The sequence below is a fragment of the Cydia splendana genome, chromosome 13 (genome assembly GCF_910591565.1).
Source record: "Cydia splendana chromosome 13, ilCydSple1.2, whole genome shotgun sequence".
Classification (NCBI taxonomy): Eukaryota; Metazoa; Arthropoda; class Insecta; order Lepidoptera; family Tortricidae; genus Cydia; species Cydia splendana.
This window is the reverse complement of record NC_085972.1, coordinates 14,665,756-14,687,443: the sequence shown is the minus strand read 5'-3', so window position 1 is coordinate 14,687,443 and position 21,688 is coordinate 14,665,756. Positions and strand designations below refer to the sequence as shown.

The 21,688-nt window shown below is 38.2% G+C and overlaps 1 protein-coding gene across 1 annotated transcript in view; it reads left to right on the top strand.

The window, feature by feature from the left end:
- The window catches only part of LOC134796209 (beta-3 adrenergic receptor-like), a 184,710-nt gene that overhangs the window by 137,854 nt on the left and 25,168 nt on the right, over positions 1 to 21,688 (top strand). The window contains exon 2 of the mRNA XM_063768240.1: positions 2,581 to 2,772. Within this exon, the coding sequence (XP_063624310.1) occupies positions 2,647 to 2,772 (126 nt within the window). The 5' untranslated portion in view covers positions 2,581 to 2,646. The remainder of the gene's footprint in view (positions 1 to 2,580; positions 2,773 to 21,688) is intronic.

Genomic DNA, 21,688 nt, shown 5'->3' with positions numbered 1-21,688 from the left:
GGTCCCGATGGTCACCTTTGAGAGCGTCTGCCAAGCACTTCCGGCAAAAAAAATAGTGGCAGACTTCGCTTTTCTGTGTCTACATGTAAATTTCTAACTGCTGCCATAACTACTATCTCGGTATCAGATGGGTTAAATCAGCCCCTTTTTTCGCACCGGAAGTGGCCTTCTTTTTCGTACTTTCGGCAAGTTCCGCCGTGGCAGACTATCGAATTCGGACTTAGCATAACTTTTCTGGGAAACCATTGTGCATTTCATCGTGGTATCAAGTCGGTTAGAAATTTTGCGGCCGGCTCTTCTACTATACAAAAATGCTATTACTCAGTGGATAACTTTTTAAATGATAAAAGCTAGCCGCACTACTTATACCAAAAATTGTAATCAAACTAACATTGGCATTCAACTTAATACGAAATTCGCTCTGACTAATTATTAATTATACATTAATTCAAAATATTAGACATAATAATAGCATGCATGGCCTGTAATGTACTTTTTTAATACAGTTGCTCAAAAAGTGCTACTTTACGTAGCTGTTTAGCGTGCGGAAAGTTGGTTATCTCGAACTAGTGCTTTTTACTTTTCCAATTTTTTTAAATTTATACTTGTTCCAATTCACGACTACTTATTGATGAGTGTTAATATTAGTTTCCTTTAAACGTCGTAATCAGCAGAAAAACCTACTGTTAATGTAAGAATGTGAAAAATATACATATTTCATATTTTAATACTTACCTCTTCATCATTATAACACGTTTATTTTTTAATATTGAATATTGAAAATTCCGTTCTTAATAAGTTGTCTGAATGGAACGGAATAGCTGCCAAACGCCCATAGATATAATATACTTAAAGACGACGTCTAAGCGAGCTGTCACTGTTACCACTTTGGTTTAGTGTACGATTAACAATATTTTACTTATTTTTTCGCAACTGTATTAAAAAATGTCGTTCGATACACGTGCGGAAATGTCATTCTTCACTCGTCCCGAGTCTTGCCACTCGCCTGCGGCTCGTGCCAAGATATCTCGGTACTCGTGAAGTAATGACATACCTTCCGCACTAGCATCGAAATGTACTATTGTGTGCGCTGACAGGGTGTCATGGAAGCTTCCTGTATAACTGTAATAACATCCCATGTACATGACTATACAAATAAACATATCTTATCTAAATATTTTATGGAAATTGACATTATGGCGCGCGTTAAGTTTTCAAAATGAGAACAATAAAGTAATACATATTTAGTTATTCTCCAATTTTCTGAGGTTAGATGAACTTGTATCGAATAAACTCGTCGAATAAATTACGATAAAGCTTAGATGATTCCTTCATTCTTTGTGAATTAGATACCCAACAAGAAAAAGGATGAACCATATTAGGTTTGTACACTGTACAGTGCCATTTAGGGTTCTAACTAAATTGGACATTTCATAGCGCAAGTATTGAACAACCAATTTAGCTGGGACCCTAAATAGCATTTAACAATCGCCGAGCGTGATGGTACGTTTCCACGATACCAGATTTTTTCTACATACCTATATCCATAATATACCTACCTACTGCCGCATACCTCTATTTTAATTACGCACTCAGGTAGAAAACATAACTTATTCAAGCTCTGTCGACAAAAGTTTGAGACTTTGGCTAATTTGTAGGGAAAAACTAATTATTCGCTCTGTGTATGACTGTGTCGCCGGCCTGGAGGGTAGTAGTAGGACACATTAGTTATCTTATCTGACAGGTGTCTCTCAAATAGTATTCATGAACATTTCCGCTTTATTCCACGCCGTGCGTGCATTGGATTTCCCAACGCCCGGGTTTGACAATCAAATTTCCGTATAATGTTCGCAGCCATACCTATAGTGCGACATAAAATAGTAGAAATTAAATAAAATGGAACTAAAATCATTCCATAATAAATTGTTGCCATGCATTTAACGTCAAAATGTGACAGTTACGTAGGAACGCCCTCAATAATTTTCTACAATTTCTTGTTGGACTATACATTGTCTACTTCAGCTGTCAAATACAATAGGCCCCGTGCATGAACTATAGGGGGCAGCATAGGAGGGGTGCGTCCCACGAGATATAACTGCATAATATATAATTTCATATTAATAACGTTCACAAGATATAATGAACGTTTGCTATAACATCAAAATCAATATTTTTATTAGGAATAACGGTCATTTAACATAATACTCATTTTGTATAATGATTTTTTATATAACACTGGCATAGGAGCCGTCAGATTTTTGGCGATAGGCGTAAATGTGTCGTTTATGCTTCCGATGTAGCATGACACAATGTAGCACAAGATGGCAGGACCTACTATACACAAGGAAACGTATCGACGAGAACGGTAGATGGTAGCACTTGCTTTGGCAATGTACATGTGCACATATATGTGTTTCCGATTCAGGCCACAAGATGGCAGACCCTCCAACGCGCACGGTCCCTATACGTATTCGTTTATCTTAATTGCCTACGTCTACTAAGCGCCACTTGCATCATCCCACTAAACCGGCGCAAGTAGCCCTAAGACGTCCATACTTCAGAAAACCTTCTTAATTTCAGACGCACAGAAGATGCCTTGGTGTGCAGCAGCGTGTGTAAGGTGACGGGGCTGGACACGGGGTGAGGATGAACGAGACGGAGGCGCGCGGGGAGGCGGGGGCGCTGGCGCTCAACGTGGCGGTCACCGTCATCTCCGCCGTCGGCCTGCTACTCAACGCGTACATACTCACACTCATCGTTGTCACTAAGCAGGTACGTAATGGCTCGTCTACACAATGGGCCAGCGCCGGCCACTCTAAGGGACGCAGCCATGCGGTAGAAAGAGATAGCAATATCACTTGCTCCCTCTAACGCATAATTGCGTCCCTTGGAGTGGCCGGTGCTGGCCCATCGTGTAGAGGAACCATAAGGGGTGTGAGGAACGAGATACGGAGGCGCGTGGGAAGGGAAGAGCGTTCAGCGTGACGGTCACCGTCATCTCCCTGCTGCTCAACGCGTACATACTGACACTCATCATCGTCACTAAGCAGGTACGTAAGGGGAGTGGGGAACGAGATATGGAGGAGCGCGGGAAGGGAAGGGAGTTCAGCGTGGCGGACACCGTCATTGGCACCTTTAGCATACGCTGTACTTGGGAAACCTACATTATTAAAAAAAAATGTTAATAAATAAATTATTTTTGAATAACATAATTTGTGATTTAGATTTAGAGGCGTGGCTCAATCCGCGATTTCGTCGCTTTGCTACAGGTAGCTAAAAGTACATTCGTTCCACACCAATTTTGGTGGCTAGCCATAAGCCGTGCGTAGCTCTGTCGCCACCTAGCGGCCATATCTGTCCTGATCGTAACAGGCGCTTTGTTAGAGAGTGAGTCTTCTGTACCTAGTACTATTATTTATTCGGTGCTAATATAAAATACGGTACCAGAGATATTAGATTATTAGGTATCCCACATGTGTATTAAAAGTTTCACGTATTCCTACAAATGTGCGGGCGGCCATTACCCACGTGTGCCTACGACACGAGGTACCCTTTGTTCGCTAGTCAAACATGGAGTCCCACTGTGCCACTGCTGTACTCGGAACTTGCAAGTGTTACCAAGCATGAATAATTTCAAAGCAAACGCGGAACAAACTTTGTAGAGATAGACCAAGCTAAGTTGGCAGCGATTTTGATAGTGCAGACTGTGCAAGTGTTATTTTAAACGTCAGAATTTCATAGAAGTTTGTCGTTTAAAATAGTACTTGCACGCGCGGTCTATCAAAATGGCTGCTAACTTAGCTTTGGTCTAACTTTACTTATACTGCCTATATTTATCTCGGGAACTTATTATAGATATTAGCGTAGGTCATGCCACCTGGGGCCTATTTCCCGTATAGGCACCTACTTATAAAGTTATAGACATAAAGTTATAATTTATTAAACCATGGGAAACAGGCTTCAGGTGGCTTGACCTACGCTAATATTTATAGTATGCTCTCGAGATATACTTAAAGAGTGAAAGTAAAGTTAGACTAGACTAGCAGCAATTTTGAAGCACAGACTGTGCAAGTATTATTTTAAACGACAACCTCTATGAAATGAAGTGATTTATTCAAACTCATAAATTGTTATGTAACATTTAAATGTCAGATACTTTTACGATAATATAATTTCACACTATTGGCAGTAACGTGGGATTTTCTTGGAAAAGAAATTATGACGTTTACAATAACACTTATTAATCTAATACAAAGCAAAAGGGGTTTCATGATAACACACTGATAAATAGTCCTATAGTTTACGAAATACATCTAGTACCGATTTAATTACCATACAAATAAAGTTGTAAATAATAACTCTATGGAAAAAATATTTCGTCGAATAAGTTACATCACATAATTTCTGCATTGATAATATGTAACTTCCTTCTGTAGGCTTACGGCTTAGTTTATGACAAGTAAGTAAAGGAAAACCCATGTATGGTGATCTGCAATCATGGAAAATCTATTCATGAAGCTGATTCTGAAAATGGAAATATCAACAAAGCATAATAAATTGCTGCATTATGTTAGCACCTAAAATTAAAGCAAAACCATTATGACCTTTCAAAATAACTTTCCTCACCCATATAATTAAATGCTGCGAACTCTATAAAGAGAATCCTGTGCCGCGAGATGACACGAGGAAATTAAATTTTGTGGAATATTTCCACTTGGGAGCCATGTGGCATGCCGCTATATGAAGCCACGAATGCTATGTAGAGCAAATATTTCGTAAAATGCGGAAAGACTGCGAATTGTGCCATGAAATAATTTTGTATGGATGTTGGGTGAGATGGAGTACCTATATGTTTTTTCAGATAAAATGAACTTGAATATTTGTGGTCACATTAGTATTCTCATATACGAGTAGGTAGTGCCGGTTTCTGTTTCCTTTTAAATGCTTTAACTAAATTAGCTTCAGCTAACTTAAATAAATGTGAACAAACGCAACACATTGATAACCAGATTTGATTGGAGTTTGATCTGGAATAGAGAAACATACATTGCATCGCCCGGCCAACAGGCTGTCGACCATTAGCCGTGTTCATTGGAAAATCTTAATAGGTACTTATACTAACTATATTTTATAAATAGGATTAGATAAGTTTAATACCCGCTTAATTTGATAAACCGTAATTATATCCCCTCAAAATTGCCTGGCATTAGTGACCCGAGATATTTCCAAAGTTAAATTAAATGTCAACATTCTTGTAAAGTGTCCCGCCGTCCCGGCTTCCAATGGCGGTCGTAGGGCAATCAAGCACATTGCTAGAACGCTAAAAGCGGTTTCGCACTACGTCCGATCCGAATCCGATCCGAACCCGTGAAAATATGGTCCGTAGTAGCCGTAGAACTATTTCTATGGTAAGTTACGCACCGGACACGTTGAATGACGGAAAGAAATCGGATGACGGAGATCGGATCTAGTGCGTAACTTGCCTACCATAGAAATAGTTCTACGGCTACTACGGACCATATTTTCACGGGTTCGTATCGGATTCGGATCGGACGTAGTGCGAAACCGCTCTAACACTAGGTAGTTAGTACCAGAGAAACTTCAGGGCGCGTTTGTATTTACGAAGGTCGATGGTAAGTCAGTGTAAAATGCGTCCTTTATTCTTCACTATTAATTCCAGTTCTCCTGCTGCGTCGAATCGTTGTGATTAAGTTCGTTACCACCATAAGTGCTTTCATCCTGGCTGAATTTTTGCCTGGAGTCCGACGCGTGTAACTTCCTCGATTCTATGGAATATAATTGCGTTTATCCCTATGTCAATAAAGAAACGAATAGCAAATATTTCGTTCCCCAAAAGGGCAAATATAATAAAATTGCAGAACAAAAGGTTGATTTCTAATAAATGCCGATATTACTCAAATAAATATTATGGGACAGTCTTAGATACACAGTTAGCTCAATAAAACTTGTGTTTGTTCTAGACGACTCTAATAATACACATATGTGATAAATGTATAAGTAGGTAAACTTAATAGAATACTCGTACATTCATAACTCAAGAACAAATGTATCCAAGCTCATCACACAAACTAATACTAACTTGGCTAAAGAGGCATTTAGAAAATTGCCTTTGTATATACCTACAGTTAAATGCACCCGTCTACTTTTGTTAAAAAATAAATACCCTTCATAATGAAACAGCAAAAACTGTTCATAAAGTTAAATTACAGTCGTGTGCGGTGCTTCTATTTTCGTTTCTAAAATGAATTTTGTGTCATCACAATGCATTCTGTATAAAAACTAAAAAGTTATATTTGTCGAGAACAACATATAAGTTGTGACAAAAAGTACACAACGTGCACTCGAGACGAGATCTTTGTGAGTGCCCCTTTAGAGTAGGTTGGGAAAATTTCATTAAGATAAACCGCAGAGTCAAAGGTAACATTATAAGGTAATAAATGAAACAAAAGAACAACATTCTGCACTTTGACTTTTGATAAACATTGAAACAAAATCCATTCACAAGTTGTGTCGTTTTCAAGAAAAAATGTATCGGTTAATGTGGCTAATTCCGTCAAATAGCGTTTTTTCTCGAACAACGAACAACATTGATAATTTCGTCGACAAAGCAGCGATTGCTTTTAGTTTCAGCAATCAAAAGCAAATGGTTTTTTTCCTACGATTGAAAATTAAATAAATATAGGTACACGTATGACGGAATTAGCCACATTGACCTTACTTATTATTGCTACTGAAAAGGCGTTGCTGCTATTAAGATTGGAAATCAGGTTTTTCTGTAACCAAAACTGTGGCATCTACATTTTACTTGAAAACGCCATATTTGATTAATTTAAGAGAATAAAACACTGTTATCAATATCGAAATGATAGGTATACTACCAAAGTTCAAGTAAACTTAGAAATACAAAGTTTTAAAATTAAAAAATATTAACATAATAATCCCCGTACATCTCGTTCGCACTTACATAAATATTATCCCTGTGCAAAACGGAGGCCAAACTTTACCAACAATATTTCGACAAGTGCGGCATTCTATCTTACATATAATAAAGCTGAAGACGGTCGAAAGTCTGTACATGGAAGATATTTGAAAAAAAGTTGGCTGGGGATACTTAGAATCGATAACAGAACACGTTCCAAAAGTTTTTAGAATTTTTGTCTGTTTGTCTGTTTATCTGTTTATCTGTTTGTCTGTTTATTTGAACGCGCATCACGTGAAAACGGCTGAACGGATTTTGATGAAAACTTTACTAATCTGTCGAGAAAATCCCCGGCCAGGTTATAGGCTATAAAAATTCAACCCCTAAAAGGGGGGGTAGCCACAACACTCGATTGACTTAAGTTTGCCCCTGAATCTTATGGCGCTACTTAGGAAGGAGGGGCAAACTTTTTTCATATATGTGCTCCACTATTGAGTACCCTGGTAAACTAACAGATGGCGCTGAATTTAATACGTTGTGACATGAATAAGCCACCTAGGAAAGATTTTGCCAAATTAACTCTAATTTTAGAACAGGGGGTACGGATATCAACAAAAATAATTGAATAATTATGTTGATTTAATGAATTAATAATACAACAAAATTAAACGACAGTAAATTAATTGCCCCTCATTGCACAGTCTTTTGGGGAACTGAGTAAACATTCATTAATAAAGAAAACTAAAAATGAGTTTACATAGTTACATAGTGGTAAAATAAACACACATAATTATCAACACGCGTATAATTGCATAATTATTTAAAATTATTAATTTTCTCCATCATGAATTATACCTAATCGTAATTATATCGCACCCATATCAAATCCATATTCATACAAGGTGGGTACTTTGAAAAAAAAAAACATTGACCTCTGTCATTTGCAGTGCCGGATTAACCCTTTTAGGCAAAATAAGCACTTGCTTAGGGCACCACGTATACCTAGGGGGCACCAAAACCGTAGGCAAAAAAAGCGCAGGCTGCATCAGCATTGCAGTCGTCGTGCAGTAGGTACCTACATGAAACTTTTATACGTGTACAAGTACCCATCTAATAACGTCCCATCCCTTCTCTGCATGAAATCCTGGATTCGCGCCTGGTTGGGACTAAAAGTAAAAATGTACAACTGTCTATCAAACTGCGTTTTTTATATCGAAAAATTTTCGCGCTCGCTTCGCTCGCGTTTTATAATAACACTATAAGATATGATACAAGTGACATTCGGGTGGCGACTGCAGCAGAATTACCTACTCTGTTGTAACGTTATTGCTTTTTCGTGATAAAATGATGTGACTGATTTCCATACTAAAAATAAAAATGTACAACTGTCTATCAAATTGCGTTTATATATCGAAAAATTTTCGCGGTCACTTCGCTCGCGTTTTTAATAACTTTCTAAGTCAAATTGCGTTTTTTATATCGAAAAAGTTTCGCTTTTGCTTCGCTCGCGTTTTCAGTAACATTCTAAGATATGATAACGGTGACATTCGGGTGGCGACTGCATTACTCTGTTGCAACGTTACTGCTGCAGTACTGTCAATTTTCGTGATAAAATGATGTGACTGATTTCCATACTAAAAGTAGAAATGTACAACTGTCTATCAAATTGCGTTTTTATATCGAAAAATTTTCGCGCTCGCTTCGCTCGCTTTTTCAATAACTTTCTAAGATATGGCGACTGCAGCAGCATTACTCTGATGCAACGTTACTGCTGCAACACTGTCAATTTTCGTGATAAAATGATGTGACTGATTTCCATACTAAAAGTAAAAATGTACAACTGTCTATCAAATTGCGTTTTTATATCGAAACATTTTCGCGCTCGCTTCGCTCGCGTTTTCAATTATGTACTTTCTAAGGTATGGCTACTGTAGCAGCATTACTCTGTTGCAACGTTACTGCTGCAGCACTGTCAATTTTCGTGATAAAATGATGTGACTGATTTCCATACTAAAAGTAAAAATGTACAACTGTCTATCAAATTGCGTTTTTATATCGAAACATTTTCGCGCTCGCTTCGCTCGCTTTTTCAATTACTTTCTAAGGTATGGCTACTGTAGCAGCATTACTCTGTTGCAACGTTACTGCTGCAGCACTGTCAATTTTCGTGATAAAATGATGTGACTGATTTCCATACTAAAAGTACAACTGTCTATCAAATTGCGTTTTTATATCGAAAAATTTTCGCGCTCGCTTCGCTCGCGTTTGCAATCACTTTCTATGGTATGGCAACTGCAGCAGCATTATTCTGTTGCAACGTTACTGCTGCAGCACTGTCAATTTTCGTGATAAAATGATGTGACTAATTTCCATTCTCAGCTGTAATGCGGCAATGAACGTCACTCAACTAACCAAAAAAATTCAATGTAATCTCGATGACCCTAGGGAGAGGGGGCACCATGCTCTAGAAATGCTTAGGGCATCAAAACGGCACTGGTCGTTTGCGGAGTCAAACGATTTGGAACCCACATTTAATACGCATTACCATGCCTTCCAGAAAAAAATCCAATCATTCGCGAAAGTCTCGCAACGCATTGAGGTTACAAGGGGCACGTAGTCTTCCTCAGGAGTCTGAAGAAGACCACAGTGAGTGGCGCTCTAGCCAGGCAGGCCGCTTCGCTTTCGCTCGCGCGCGTATACCTTACTGTATCGTCCGATATACATCTACTACTCTGTCGTTTAAATCACGTGTAAAATTTGAATAACGGCGAAGAAAACTATTGATTTCGGAGTGTAGTTTTATTTAGTGGTACCTAATTGTAAAATATTTTATCTAGACTCTGGACTGGAGTCCTCTAGCATATCCATCTGTCAACTTTACTTCAAGTTCCGCCTCCAGGGGAGAGGGAGAGAAATTAGGATTAGTAATTAGCCGCTTACTGACACAGACCGAATTCTACGCGGGCGGAGCCGCGGGCACAGCTAGTTAATAATAATGGGTGACTGGCACAGAATATTAAATAAAACCTAAAAGTTTTTAAGGGAATTTTGAAGTACCTCTAGTTAAAAAGAAAACTAGTTAAAAGTAATACAGCAAGAGAAGGGCCGCAAGTCCGCAACGCATATAAAAACCCTGCCTAGACCTTACCCTACTTACTTTTGATAATAAAACTAAAAACTTTTAACTTATGTTCCGTTCTGGTATTCTGAGTTCTGACAAGCGGCTGGTAGTAGGCATATCAAGTCCTATACATTCCCAATGCTTACGAAGTTTAGATGAGTGTTCGATTAAGGCGACCCAGGGCGTGATTCCATTAAAGTTGGTAACTCAACAAACAACAATATTTAAACTATTAGAAGTATTAGAATAAATTAAATTCATTTCAGAAAATATTTTAATTTCTTTTTATTTCAAGATAGAAACACTACTATACAGGCACCTGCCGCGATAGCAGAGCCAGCCGAAGACGCTAGTTCGATTTCAGTCTGGGGCACTGGAGGCCTTGGTCACTCTTAGTATATGACATTTATTTCAGTTAACAATATTTATGATTCAGTGTTGATTAATTACTAAAGTTAAAAAAATAATCTTAATAGTTCTCTTTAGTCGAACACTCGCCAGCTGCTAAACTATGTTATATGTTAACAGTCCTATCCAAATGCAAGATATATCCGACCGGGTTGACGTCTGTTTCACTTCCATTCACTGAACTTTGCTTTCAGAACCGACTGAACCATCCGAAAAGGGTTCATTTTCAGTTTGATAGCGCCTTTGTTTTTGCTTGCCAGAGGAAAGTCTATGTTAATTTGTATTCATTGCATTCGGGCAGCTAATTTTAATGTTTTACACTTGAGGTAGATTGTTAAATTTGTTTTCTATGAGTTGATGATTGTACAACACAAATCGTATTTAGTTTATGTTTGTTACTCCATATCTCTGTCATTTCTGAACCGTCCTTGAAAATTCTTTTTTTGATTGTAAGTATACTTATACATACAGATTAGTCCCGTTTTTGTCAATTTATTTATTATTAATATCACAAGAACGGTTACAGTAATACTTATACCAATTACACTTGCTACTACTTATACAAGTTATACAATTATATCAATAGAATTTAAAAAAATTTAACCACATCATAACATCATTAAAAATTAAGTATACAATTATAACAATAAAATCTCACATTACAAGTTTTCCATTCATCATCTATTCATTCACTCTCACAATAAACGAGGCACCTGGACATTAGTTTAGGCCACTTATCCATGGAAATATCCAATTGTGGATTCGCGCGCAGGAGCCCGTTGAGTGAGTTGATCATGTCGCACAGCGGCGAGTTGCGACGCGCAGCGGTTGCGCGCGGTCCTGTACCGTCCCACAGCTGTAGGTATGGTCGCCGGCGAGAGTTATTCGGAGGCACGACTATGCAGTTGAGAACATTGTGTAACTCCATGCTGTTAATTTTGTTACTAAGCACCTTACACACTGTTACCAACCGCTCGCATCCTCTACGAACCTCCAAAGAGTTAAGACCTAGAATGCCAAGTAAAAACTTAGTCGGATACATAAATGGGTAATATCCATAGAGCTTTTTGTAGAAAAAGCGCAGGAAAGCTTTTTGAACCTTTTCTAAAATAAGTTTATATTTGGCCTCACTAGGACTCCAGACACAGGCGCCAGCCTCCAGCTTGCAACGAACTAGAGCCGTATAGAGTAGTTTGATGACGCCGGCATTATGAAAGTCCCTAACGTTCCTCATCACGAAACCTAACCTCCGATACGACTCTTTGGCGAGGCTATTAATGTGCTCATGGAATGTGAGCTCGCGGTCAAACTTGACTCCAAGGTCTTTAACTGAAACTACACGATTTATCGCCTGAGTGTTTATCTCATAGTTGAAGCTAATTGGACGTTGACGACGTGTAAATGTCATTATTTGGCACTTGCTGTTATTGAAGTGAAGTTTGTTCGCGTCGCTCCAACGATATACCCGATCGAGATCCTCCTAAAGCTTTAAGCAGTCCGACTCCTGCTCGATACCCATCACCAGCTTGAGGTCATCCGCGTATAGTAAGCATTTGGCGTACTTGAGGTCACTCACAAGATCGTTCACCATGATTAAGAAAAGGAAAGGTCCGAGGCTTGATCCCTGACTTACACCCGATCGAGTATGGTACGGAGATGAAATATAGGGTCCGTATTTGACAAATTGTGTCCTGTCTTTTAGATAGTCAGCAAAAAAAGCGAGCAGTTCGTGGTTGAACCCTATACCCAATAGTTTAGTTAGAAGTACGTCATTGTCAACGGTATCAAATGCTTTCTGGAAATCGAGATAAATTACATCAGCTTGGGTACCGTTATCAAGACACTTACTGATGAAGTCAACATGAATCAGTAGATTAGTATTCACTGACCTGCCTGACCTAAAAGCGTGCTGGGCGTCGCAGATGAATGGATCGATTTGACGGTAAATTTCCTTATGTAAAATAGTCTCAAAAGTTTTAGCTACTGAGTTGAGAACGGCTATTGCTCGATACCCATCCACTTTTACCTTATCATCAGTTTTCGGTATAGGCGTGACCCGGGAGAGTTTCCATGGGGATGGGTATGTCTGTTTTGTAAGTGAAAGGTTGAAAATATGACACAGCGGTTTGGCAAGGATACCATCGCAGGCACGTAGGATGTATGACGGCACTCCATCGGGTCCAATTGCACTGTTAGGTTTTAAAGTTTTTAGTGCTTCACAGACTTGTTTTGTTGTAATACGTCGGATGTGTATATTAGGTTACTGCTAGATGTAAGGGACTCACGTGCATTGCTACAGCTGTCGGCGCTGAGAGTAGGGTTATTTGGGAGAAATACACTACTAAAGTAATTAGCAAATGCATTTGCCGCCTCGATGCCACTGTGCGCTTCGTCTTTGTACGTAACAGACTGCACCATACCGCCTTTGGATTTTAAGCTAGATATGTGTTGCCAGAAATCCCGTGGGTTAGTTTTAATATTATTTTCAATACGTTTCATATGTATGTTGTATGCATCTACTGTTCTTACCTTTAAATCATTTCGTAGGGTGTTGTACAGCTGACCGGCGTCAGCTGAGTGCGTTTTCATCGGCGATGTAACTCCGTTTTACGGCGCAAGTCCCTTATTATTTCGCCATTAAACCAAACGGGGTACGTCTTGCTACGACCTTTTGCGCGTCGTTTCTTTGGTATACAGGCGTTAAAATGTGAATACAGGGTTTCGTAAAAGTGGTTCGTAGCCGTGTTTAGGCAAATGCAGTTCTGATGATGGGATCCATGAGGAATCGAGGGAACTCCTCAAATATAAAAGGCATACATATGTATAGTGATTTTAGTATTTTCATCAACAGATGACATTTGTTCAAGTGGAACTGCTGATGATGATCAGACTGGAACTCTTCAACGACGCATAGTTTACGTTTGGCGATTTAAATTGTCCTATAGAAGTCGGTTGTTTTTTCTTAAAAATTATACATTATACATATCAATTCTATAAGACCATATGGGATTTCACCGGCGTGTAATAAAAATAAATAGAGAGTTCTTCGTATTAACAGAGACTAGTAAATAATTACAAGACTTAGGTACTAACAACCAAAATACCGAAAAAATTAGGTACGATTGTTTTATGTTGTTTCGTTTGTGACCTTTCAAGGCCGTAGCCCCAAAAATATACACACACAATTAAATTGAGAAATTGTTCATAAATGCCATTTCATTTTTAAGTCAGTCAAACATAGGTGAAGCCTAGCAAACAACTTTATGAAACATTAATTCTTACTCAATGAAAGGAGTCAATTATTAACAAACTTCGATGTAAGGAGGTATAAATAAATTATTACCACATTGTAGTAGTTATGTAACTCCACCTTCAGTTAATTTCCAAGCGAGAACGTAATGTTCTATTTTAAGCATAGGTAGTGTTTGTCCAATAAACGTCATGCTCGGTCGATGTTAGGTTATTCATAAGCAGAGAAGGGTTGAACCATTCCGTTTATAATAACTGTCTCTCACTTTGTTCTGATCAAATCAGTGCAAAGTTACCTTTTTTGTGTGATGCTTTTAGGGTTCCGTACCCATAGGGTAAAACGGGACCCTATTACTAAGACTCCGCTCCGCTGTCCGTCCGTCCGTCCGTCCGTCTGTCACCAGGCTGTATCTCACGAACCGTGATAGCTAGACAGTTGAAATTTTCACAGATGATGTATTTCTGGTGCCGCTATAACAACAAATATTAAAAACAGAATAAAATAAAGATTTAAGTGGGGCTCCCATACAACAAACGTGATTTTTGACCGAAGTTAAGCAACGTCGGGCGGGGTCAGTACTTGGATGGGTGACCGTTTTTGTAGATAATGGTACGGAACCCTTCGTGTGCGAGTCCGACTCGCACTTGGCCGGTTTTTTATTTGGACGGTACTGCGTAGGCGCATTACGAGTGCTACGCCGTAGCCCGTAGCATTATTTAGTATGTGTGCCATGCTGTTCAAAACGTTTGTCGAGGTTTACTATAATATCCCTCGTATAAGCGTGTAATATTATTTACAAGCATGAAATCGGCATCAAAATTGAATACTAAAATTGCCAAAGAGCAAGTTTATTTATTGTTTATATTTTAAGGCGCTCAAAGCATTGTAGATATATTAAATAAGTTAAGTTTAATAAACAAAAATTAGTGATTAGCACCATCTATATTTCTTTTTAACACTAAAAACTAAGTAAGTCAAAATATATTTATAAAATTACACTAAACGGGTCTACCGCGATATACTTTCATACTTTCTTTATTTATTTCTCATCTTAAGTTAGGTTATTTATAATATGAATATAAAAGTCAAATATAAAAACACTTACAAAACAATAAAAAAGCAGCGGGGCAAGGCCCAAGCTACCGGTGGTCAGGGCTGGCTGCAGAGAGAGGAACCGGCGGACTATCCGCGCCGTGTCCAAAATCACCGCCTTCTGCACCTGACCCTTGATATTATTATTATTACCTTAATTCCGACGTCATATTTAAATAATAATAATATTCGTGTAATTAAATAGGTATGTGTACAAAAGTTGAAAGTTTAAAGTGTTATAAGTAATAATAATATATACATATGTCCAATTTTCCATAAACAGGAAGCCGATTTTAATTCAATAATTTAACGACTTCAGCAATAACTCGCATTGATTGGTGTAGGTGAAATGCGATCACAGTTAGAGTTAGGGGCCCACTGATTACCAGTTCGCCGGACGATATCAGCCTGCCCGTTAAGCGCAAAAGGTGACAGTTCCGAAAAACTGACAGGCTGGTATCGTCCGGCGAACTGGTAATCAGTGGGCGGCGAACTACACCAAGAATTTGATAGTGATTTTGATAGCATACGCAGTGCAAGTATTATTCATACTTACGTCATAATTTCATAGAAGTTTGACGTTTAAAATAACACATGCACTGTGAGTGTTATCAAAATCGTTGCACACGTTTCTTGGTCTAACTAGGTATACTGCCTTCCTAAAGTCCGAAATATCTATTGCCAACTCAGCTAAAGCATTTGTACTCGTAGTAGAGTACACATATTAAATTCCTATTAACGGCGACATGTTGAAACTTGAAACTACGTTTAAAGCAATATTAGTTGGTATGGCACAAACGGTAACACGCGTTGTTTGACAATAACGTCCATTAGAGAACGGTAATGAAGTTTAATGTACTTTGTGTCACACGGTCACCGCGTTTATACAGAGTAATAATCGCAATGTGAAAGAAAATGATATGCGATGCGTTGTTCGACAGTATATTACTCGTAGTTCATTAGTAAATACCACACTGTCAGCGCGCCTATATAAGTAGGTATATGCTAACTTTAGCAACGTGAACAGAAATGACACGAGTTGATACTTACGCGATGTTTGACAGAAAAGAGAATTAGTAGGGTTAGTAAGGTCATTTAGCATGCACTTTAGTCTCAGGCGATGCCGCTTGGCACCATTGTTCCTTAGGTCAAACAAAGTTGATTTGGCCCGGTACGGTAAAAAGATATAATTTAGTAATAAAACTAATTTAAAACTATCTACCCTAAAGGGGGGGAAATAGGGGGGAGAAAGTTTGTGTGGAAGGAAAATAAAATCAACAAATTTGTACCAAAAAAGAGCAAAAACGCATGGAAAAAATATTAAAACATTATATTTAAACTTTTAAAATGCCAAATTCAGTGTTTTTGTAAACATTTTTAATCTTTGACTTTGGACATACTTCCATTTGTATGGAAATCGTTACTACCGCGCGCTATAAATATTTTTTTATTACGAAAAAATGTATGAATGCCTACTATAAAGTGATATTATTCAGAATAAAGAATATATGGGCTACATCGTTAAATTTTTTATTTAGTGCAAATCGCCACACTGTGATTGTAACATCCAATATTGTCACAAAAAATTACATAACATTTTCCTTTTTTGTACAAAAACCATTTTTTTTGTATGAGAAGGTATAGTAATTATTTCAAAAATGAATTCCTCGTCCCTTAATTATACGAAAATGATATATAACTTGCCCTAGTTGCTAAGACTAGGATGGAATATAGCATAGATTGGACCTGGGGAGCCGACTCTTTCACCCCCCCCCCTTTAGGGGGTCTGCATGGTACGATCTCCTGGCTACCGGGCCAGATCAACTTTGTTTGACCTAAGGAACAATCGTGCCAAGCGGCATCGCCTGAGACTAAAGTGCATGCACTTCCATACATTTGTCTTACTTACTAACCCTACTATAATTAGTCAACAGTAATGATACCTATTTAATTTTTCATACAGGTTGATATCAGGAACGTGATCGAAAATAACCTCGCGATGAAGAATAGAAGACTTGCTGTCTATTTGTAAATTGAAATCAAATAAAATAGATGCTGCTCTCTCCCTCTTCTCCTTTCTCTGTCTCACCATGCGTAAGTGGACACTATGTCTCCAAAATCAAATAACGATATGCCAATTATAGTTCAGTGAAATTAGCTAAAATTACGGCATAATTAATAGAAGACTTTTTTTAATTGGGATATGTACGTTGTCGACCGAGGTTATTTTTCATCAACCCTCCCCTCCCCTCCCCCCTCTGCGTCAACCCCCCACACCCCCGCAAAGGGTCCAAAACCTAGTTTTTCTCAATTTTTAAGAAAACCGTTCAAGATACAGAAAAAAGGTGTAGGAACGAAGTGATCCTTATAAAATTTTCTACTTATCTCTTATACACACTATATTGCTATCACTTATAGTTTTTGCGCAATACGTCACGGAAGATGCTATTTTTATCATTTTCAGTGTTTTTTTTCTTCTAATGACTTTTCTCAAATAACACTTACGATATCTTTCACGCTTTTAGGGTTCCGTACCTCAAAAGGAAAAACCGGAACCCTTATAAGATCACTCGTGCGTCTGTCTGTCTGTCCGACCATTCCCCCCCCCTTTATCTCTGAAACTACTGGGCCTAAAATTTTGAAAAAATACACAAAATAGTACTTTACTTATAGATAATAGGAAAACCTATTAGAAATGTGCAGTCAAGCGTGAGTCGGACTTATGTACGGAACCCTTGGAACGCGAGTTCGACTCGCACTTGACCGGTTTTTTTTATTTAAGTAAATAGTTAATATGTTATTTAAAATGGGTATTATTTATTGAAAGAGTTTGTGTATCTGGGAACCTTGTTCACTAGGGACGGTAAGCATGATAAAGACATTGAAAGGAGAGTGAATGCTGGAAATCGTGTGAATGGGGCACTTAACGCTTTAATGAGCAGCCAGAAGGTGTCGCAAAAAGCACGGTTGGCTGTTCATAGAGGGGTGTTGGTGCCTACACTTATGTATGGTAGCGAAAGTTGGGTATGGCAGAAGAGGCATCAGAGCCAAGTGAATGCAGTGGAAATGAGAGCGCTGAGAAGTGTGTGTGGTGTGAGATTGCAAGATAGAATTAGGAACAGTGTGATAAGGGAAAAGTGTGGACTGAATGTTGATGTAGTGACTAAAATTGAGAAAGGTATTTTGAGATGATTTGGACATGTGGAAAGAATGAGTGAAAGAAGGCCAACAAAGAGAGTGTATAAGGGAGAAGTGGAAGTGGGAGTTGGAAGGGGTCGACCTCGGCGGATTTTCTCTGATCAGATCGGGGAAATCCTGAAGAAAGGCCAGGTCAAGAGCACCCTAAACCGGCGAGCGTGTATGCGTGCGTGAATGTAATGAAAATGAAGGAAGCGAAAGAGGTATGTCAGGATCGTAGCAAGTGGAAAACCGTGGTCTCTGCCTACTCCTCCGGGAAATAGGCGTGATTATATGAATGTATGTGTTATTTATTATTAAACTACTTCATTTGACGATCCTATGCCATTTTTAAAATACATCGCCTTCAAATATTTTCAATGTCAGCTAATATCGTTATTAACCACTTGTCTGTATATGAAACGGATCCTGACCGAAATTTATAGGTACAGCACAACCGAGGGTGAACCCACGATTTTTGATCACCACACACATCTTCTTCCTCGTGTTAGTTGTCGCTTTTCGGTGAAGGAAAACATCTTGAGGAAACATCCCAGTAATCCCAGTAAGGCCTAGTTTCCCCTCTGGGTTGGAAGGTCAGATGGCAGTCGCTTTCGTAAAAACTAGTGTCTACGTCAAATCATCAGATTAGTTGCCAGCGGACCCCAGGCTCCCATGAGCTGTGGCAAAATGCCGGGAACAACGCGAAGAAGATGATGAACTTTTCATGTGTGTGGTGGTCAAAAATCGTGAGTTCACCCTCGTTTGTGTTGTATAAAATTCGTTCAGCGGGCGCAGCACGGTTCCATTTTTATCGCCTATCACTATGCGCGTCCCTTTCGCACTTACATACTTGTTAGAGCGTAACAGGTGAGGCAACATAGAGGTACAATAATAGAGAGGAAACGGGGGAGGGGCCAAATGACCGAACGAGATACACTTATAGAACTTTCAGTAGGAGTAGCAAGAAAGCGGTAATATTGCTTGTCCTTGTCACAGTCTCACTTTTGTTTGTTCCCCACCATAAATTTAGTATGGGTTATGGTAGGCAACAAATAAAAAATTTCATTTCATTTCATTTCAATATCCCGACCGAAATACGAAGATTATTGTTTTTGGTATATTGTCAGGAATGTTAAAACGTGTTTTTATATTGATATTGTCGCACTGCGTATATTTTGTCCCTCACGGAGGCACACGCACACCACTTCTATAGGCTACCTTCTATGTAAGGCAAGCTATAAAAACGCGACCGTGCGATCTGTTTCACAGTCAAGTGGCTAATAGTAACGATGTTCGGTGAGCTTAAAAATGTTTGAAGACGATGTATGTTCTAAATGGCATAGCATCGTCAAATGAAGGAGTTTAATAATAAATAATACACCATTTTAAAGAACATATTAACTATTTATTTAAATTAAACAAAATTTGGCGATATCGTAAGTATATTTTGAGAAAAGTTATCTTACAAAAGAAAAAAAACGAAAATTCTAAAAAAATTGCATACATGGTGACAGATTTCACAAAAACTATAAGTGATAGCACTATAGTGTGTATAAGAGATAAATAGCAAATTAACTAAGGATCACTTCGTTTCTACACACTTTTTCTATATCTTGAACGGTTTTCTTAAAAATTTAGAAAAACCGCGTTTCGGGCCCTTTGCGGGGGTGTGGGGGGGTGACGCAGAGGGGGGAGGGTTAGGGAGGGTTGATGAAAAATAACTTCGGTCCATAACGTACATATCCCAATTGAAAAAAGTCTTCTATTAATTATGCCAAGTTTTCCATATATTTTTTTCCAGAAGCAACGTACTATTAACGACAATCGTAAAGTTGCGAAGTTCGCTTGACAGAAAATCAGACCGATAATGTAATAACATTACGTAATTAAATCCCACTTTCATGCAAATAAATGCCACCGTTGTAATTTAGCGTCAATTCATTTCATTGACCCCGAAAGTAATAATTGAATGGAATTTTAATCTCATTTAGCAGACTTTTACGACAGTTTTCGAAAATCTATGTGTCCGGATTTTTACTCCCTCGTCCGTGCAAAGGATGAAAACGTATATTCTTTCTGAGTTGTAGATGTTTTTCTAAGTAAGCATATATATCTATTATTTTTAACGTCGTCGAGTAAATATAACACAAGCTTTACTGAAGGAGCGTTTGTGTTTCAAAGATAAAGGATTATATTTTAAACATAATACCTGCGTTTTGTTTTATTTATAAGATTGTAGTTTTATTTAATGACGTTTTGTAAACGATGTGCAAGTAAGAAAAATATGCCTAAAAATATTAGTCAACGTGTTTTTGTAACTCTAAATAATTTTGTAAATAACCTTTAGACATAACAAATTCTGCTAACTAGAGATCAATTATTTTCAATACGCGCGCCTCTCTGTAGGTACATACACCTATGCTAATCTACATCTAAAGTAATTTCTTCTGCCGCTTTTTTTATCTTCGATAATTTTAGATGTTCTCACATCTGAGTGATATAAATGCAGAACAAATCCTTAAATCTAAAACTACTACCTAAGCCGAGGTAGTTGTTTCGATATCGAAGTATATACCTACAAAAAAACCTTCTCAAGTATTATCTATACTAGATTAGACTACCTAGACTAGTCATATTATTATATTAATTGTGACTAGGTGGCATGGAATGTAAGTCATGTTCACATTATTAATCTACCCAGGAACGCGACACTAAGTCATATAAATAGTTGCTAGAATCTACGACAACATAAGTTTGTAATGTACTCCCACACACACACACCTGTCACACAATGTTATAATACTAAAGTATTTGAACAAATTAAATTATTTCCGAAAAATATTTTAATTTGTTTTTATCAAGTAGAAAGACTACTATATAAATTATAAACTCAAATAAATGTCATATACTAAGAAAAAAAGAGAGGCCTTGGTCACTTTTTCTTAGTATATGACATTTATTTCAGTTTATAATGTTATATAACTGCCAGTATAGGAGTACCAGAACGAGATAATGCTTGATTCAGATAATTTATAACGACCTCGTACAGTCAGCGTCAAATAAATAGAGACGGTCAAAATTACCAAACATATCGTAACTCGTAACACACCTTTGAGGGCTGATTTAGACGACGGGCGAACTCGCATGCGATTTTAGTTACATTGCGGACTGTTACGTCCAATTCAACCGACCGATCAAAGCCTGCAATGTAATGAAACTTGCATGCGAGTTCTCGCATCGTCTAAATGAGCTCTACCCTAGTTAGCCACCTGTGCACAAGAAATTTTAAACATCTTTATATACCGAGATCAACAATCCCGGTGTTTTGGAACGAAGACGTAAATTTCATATTTTCCTATTCTCTTGGAAATATTAGAACGTTCAAGGAAAATCGCTATAAGCGCGTCTAATCCCTGATGAGAGCGTCGAGGCGCGACACTGCAGTTTACCGCTAGAGTGAGTGCCGAAATTCATTTAAAAATAACTCTTGTACCAAACCTGCAAGGTTTAAATTCCTGAATCCCAGTCAGTTAATCGACACCAACGTTTAACGAAAGAGTTTGCAATAAGACTGGGGCTTATGAGTCGCTAAATAAGGTTTGAATTCCAGTATTTTTCTGCGTTTGTTCTAGTGTCGACACTTCACGCGAGATCGCTGTAGATTTTCGCAGGTAGGAAAGATATACTTCTCTTGTAG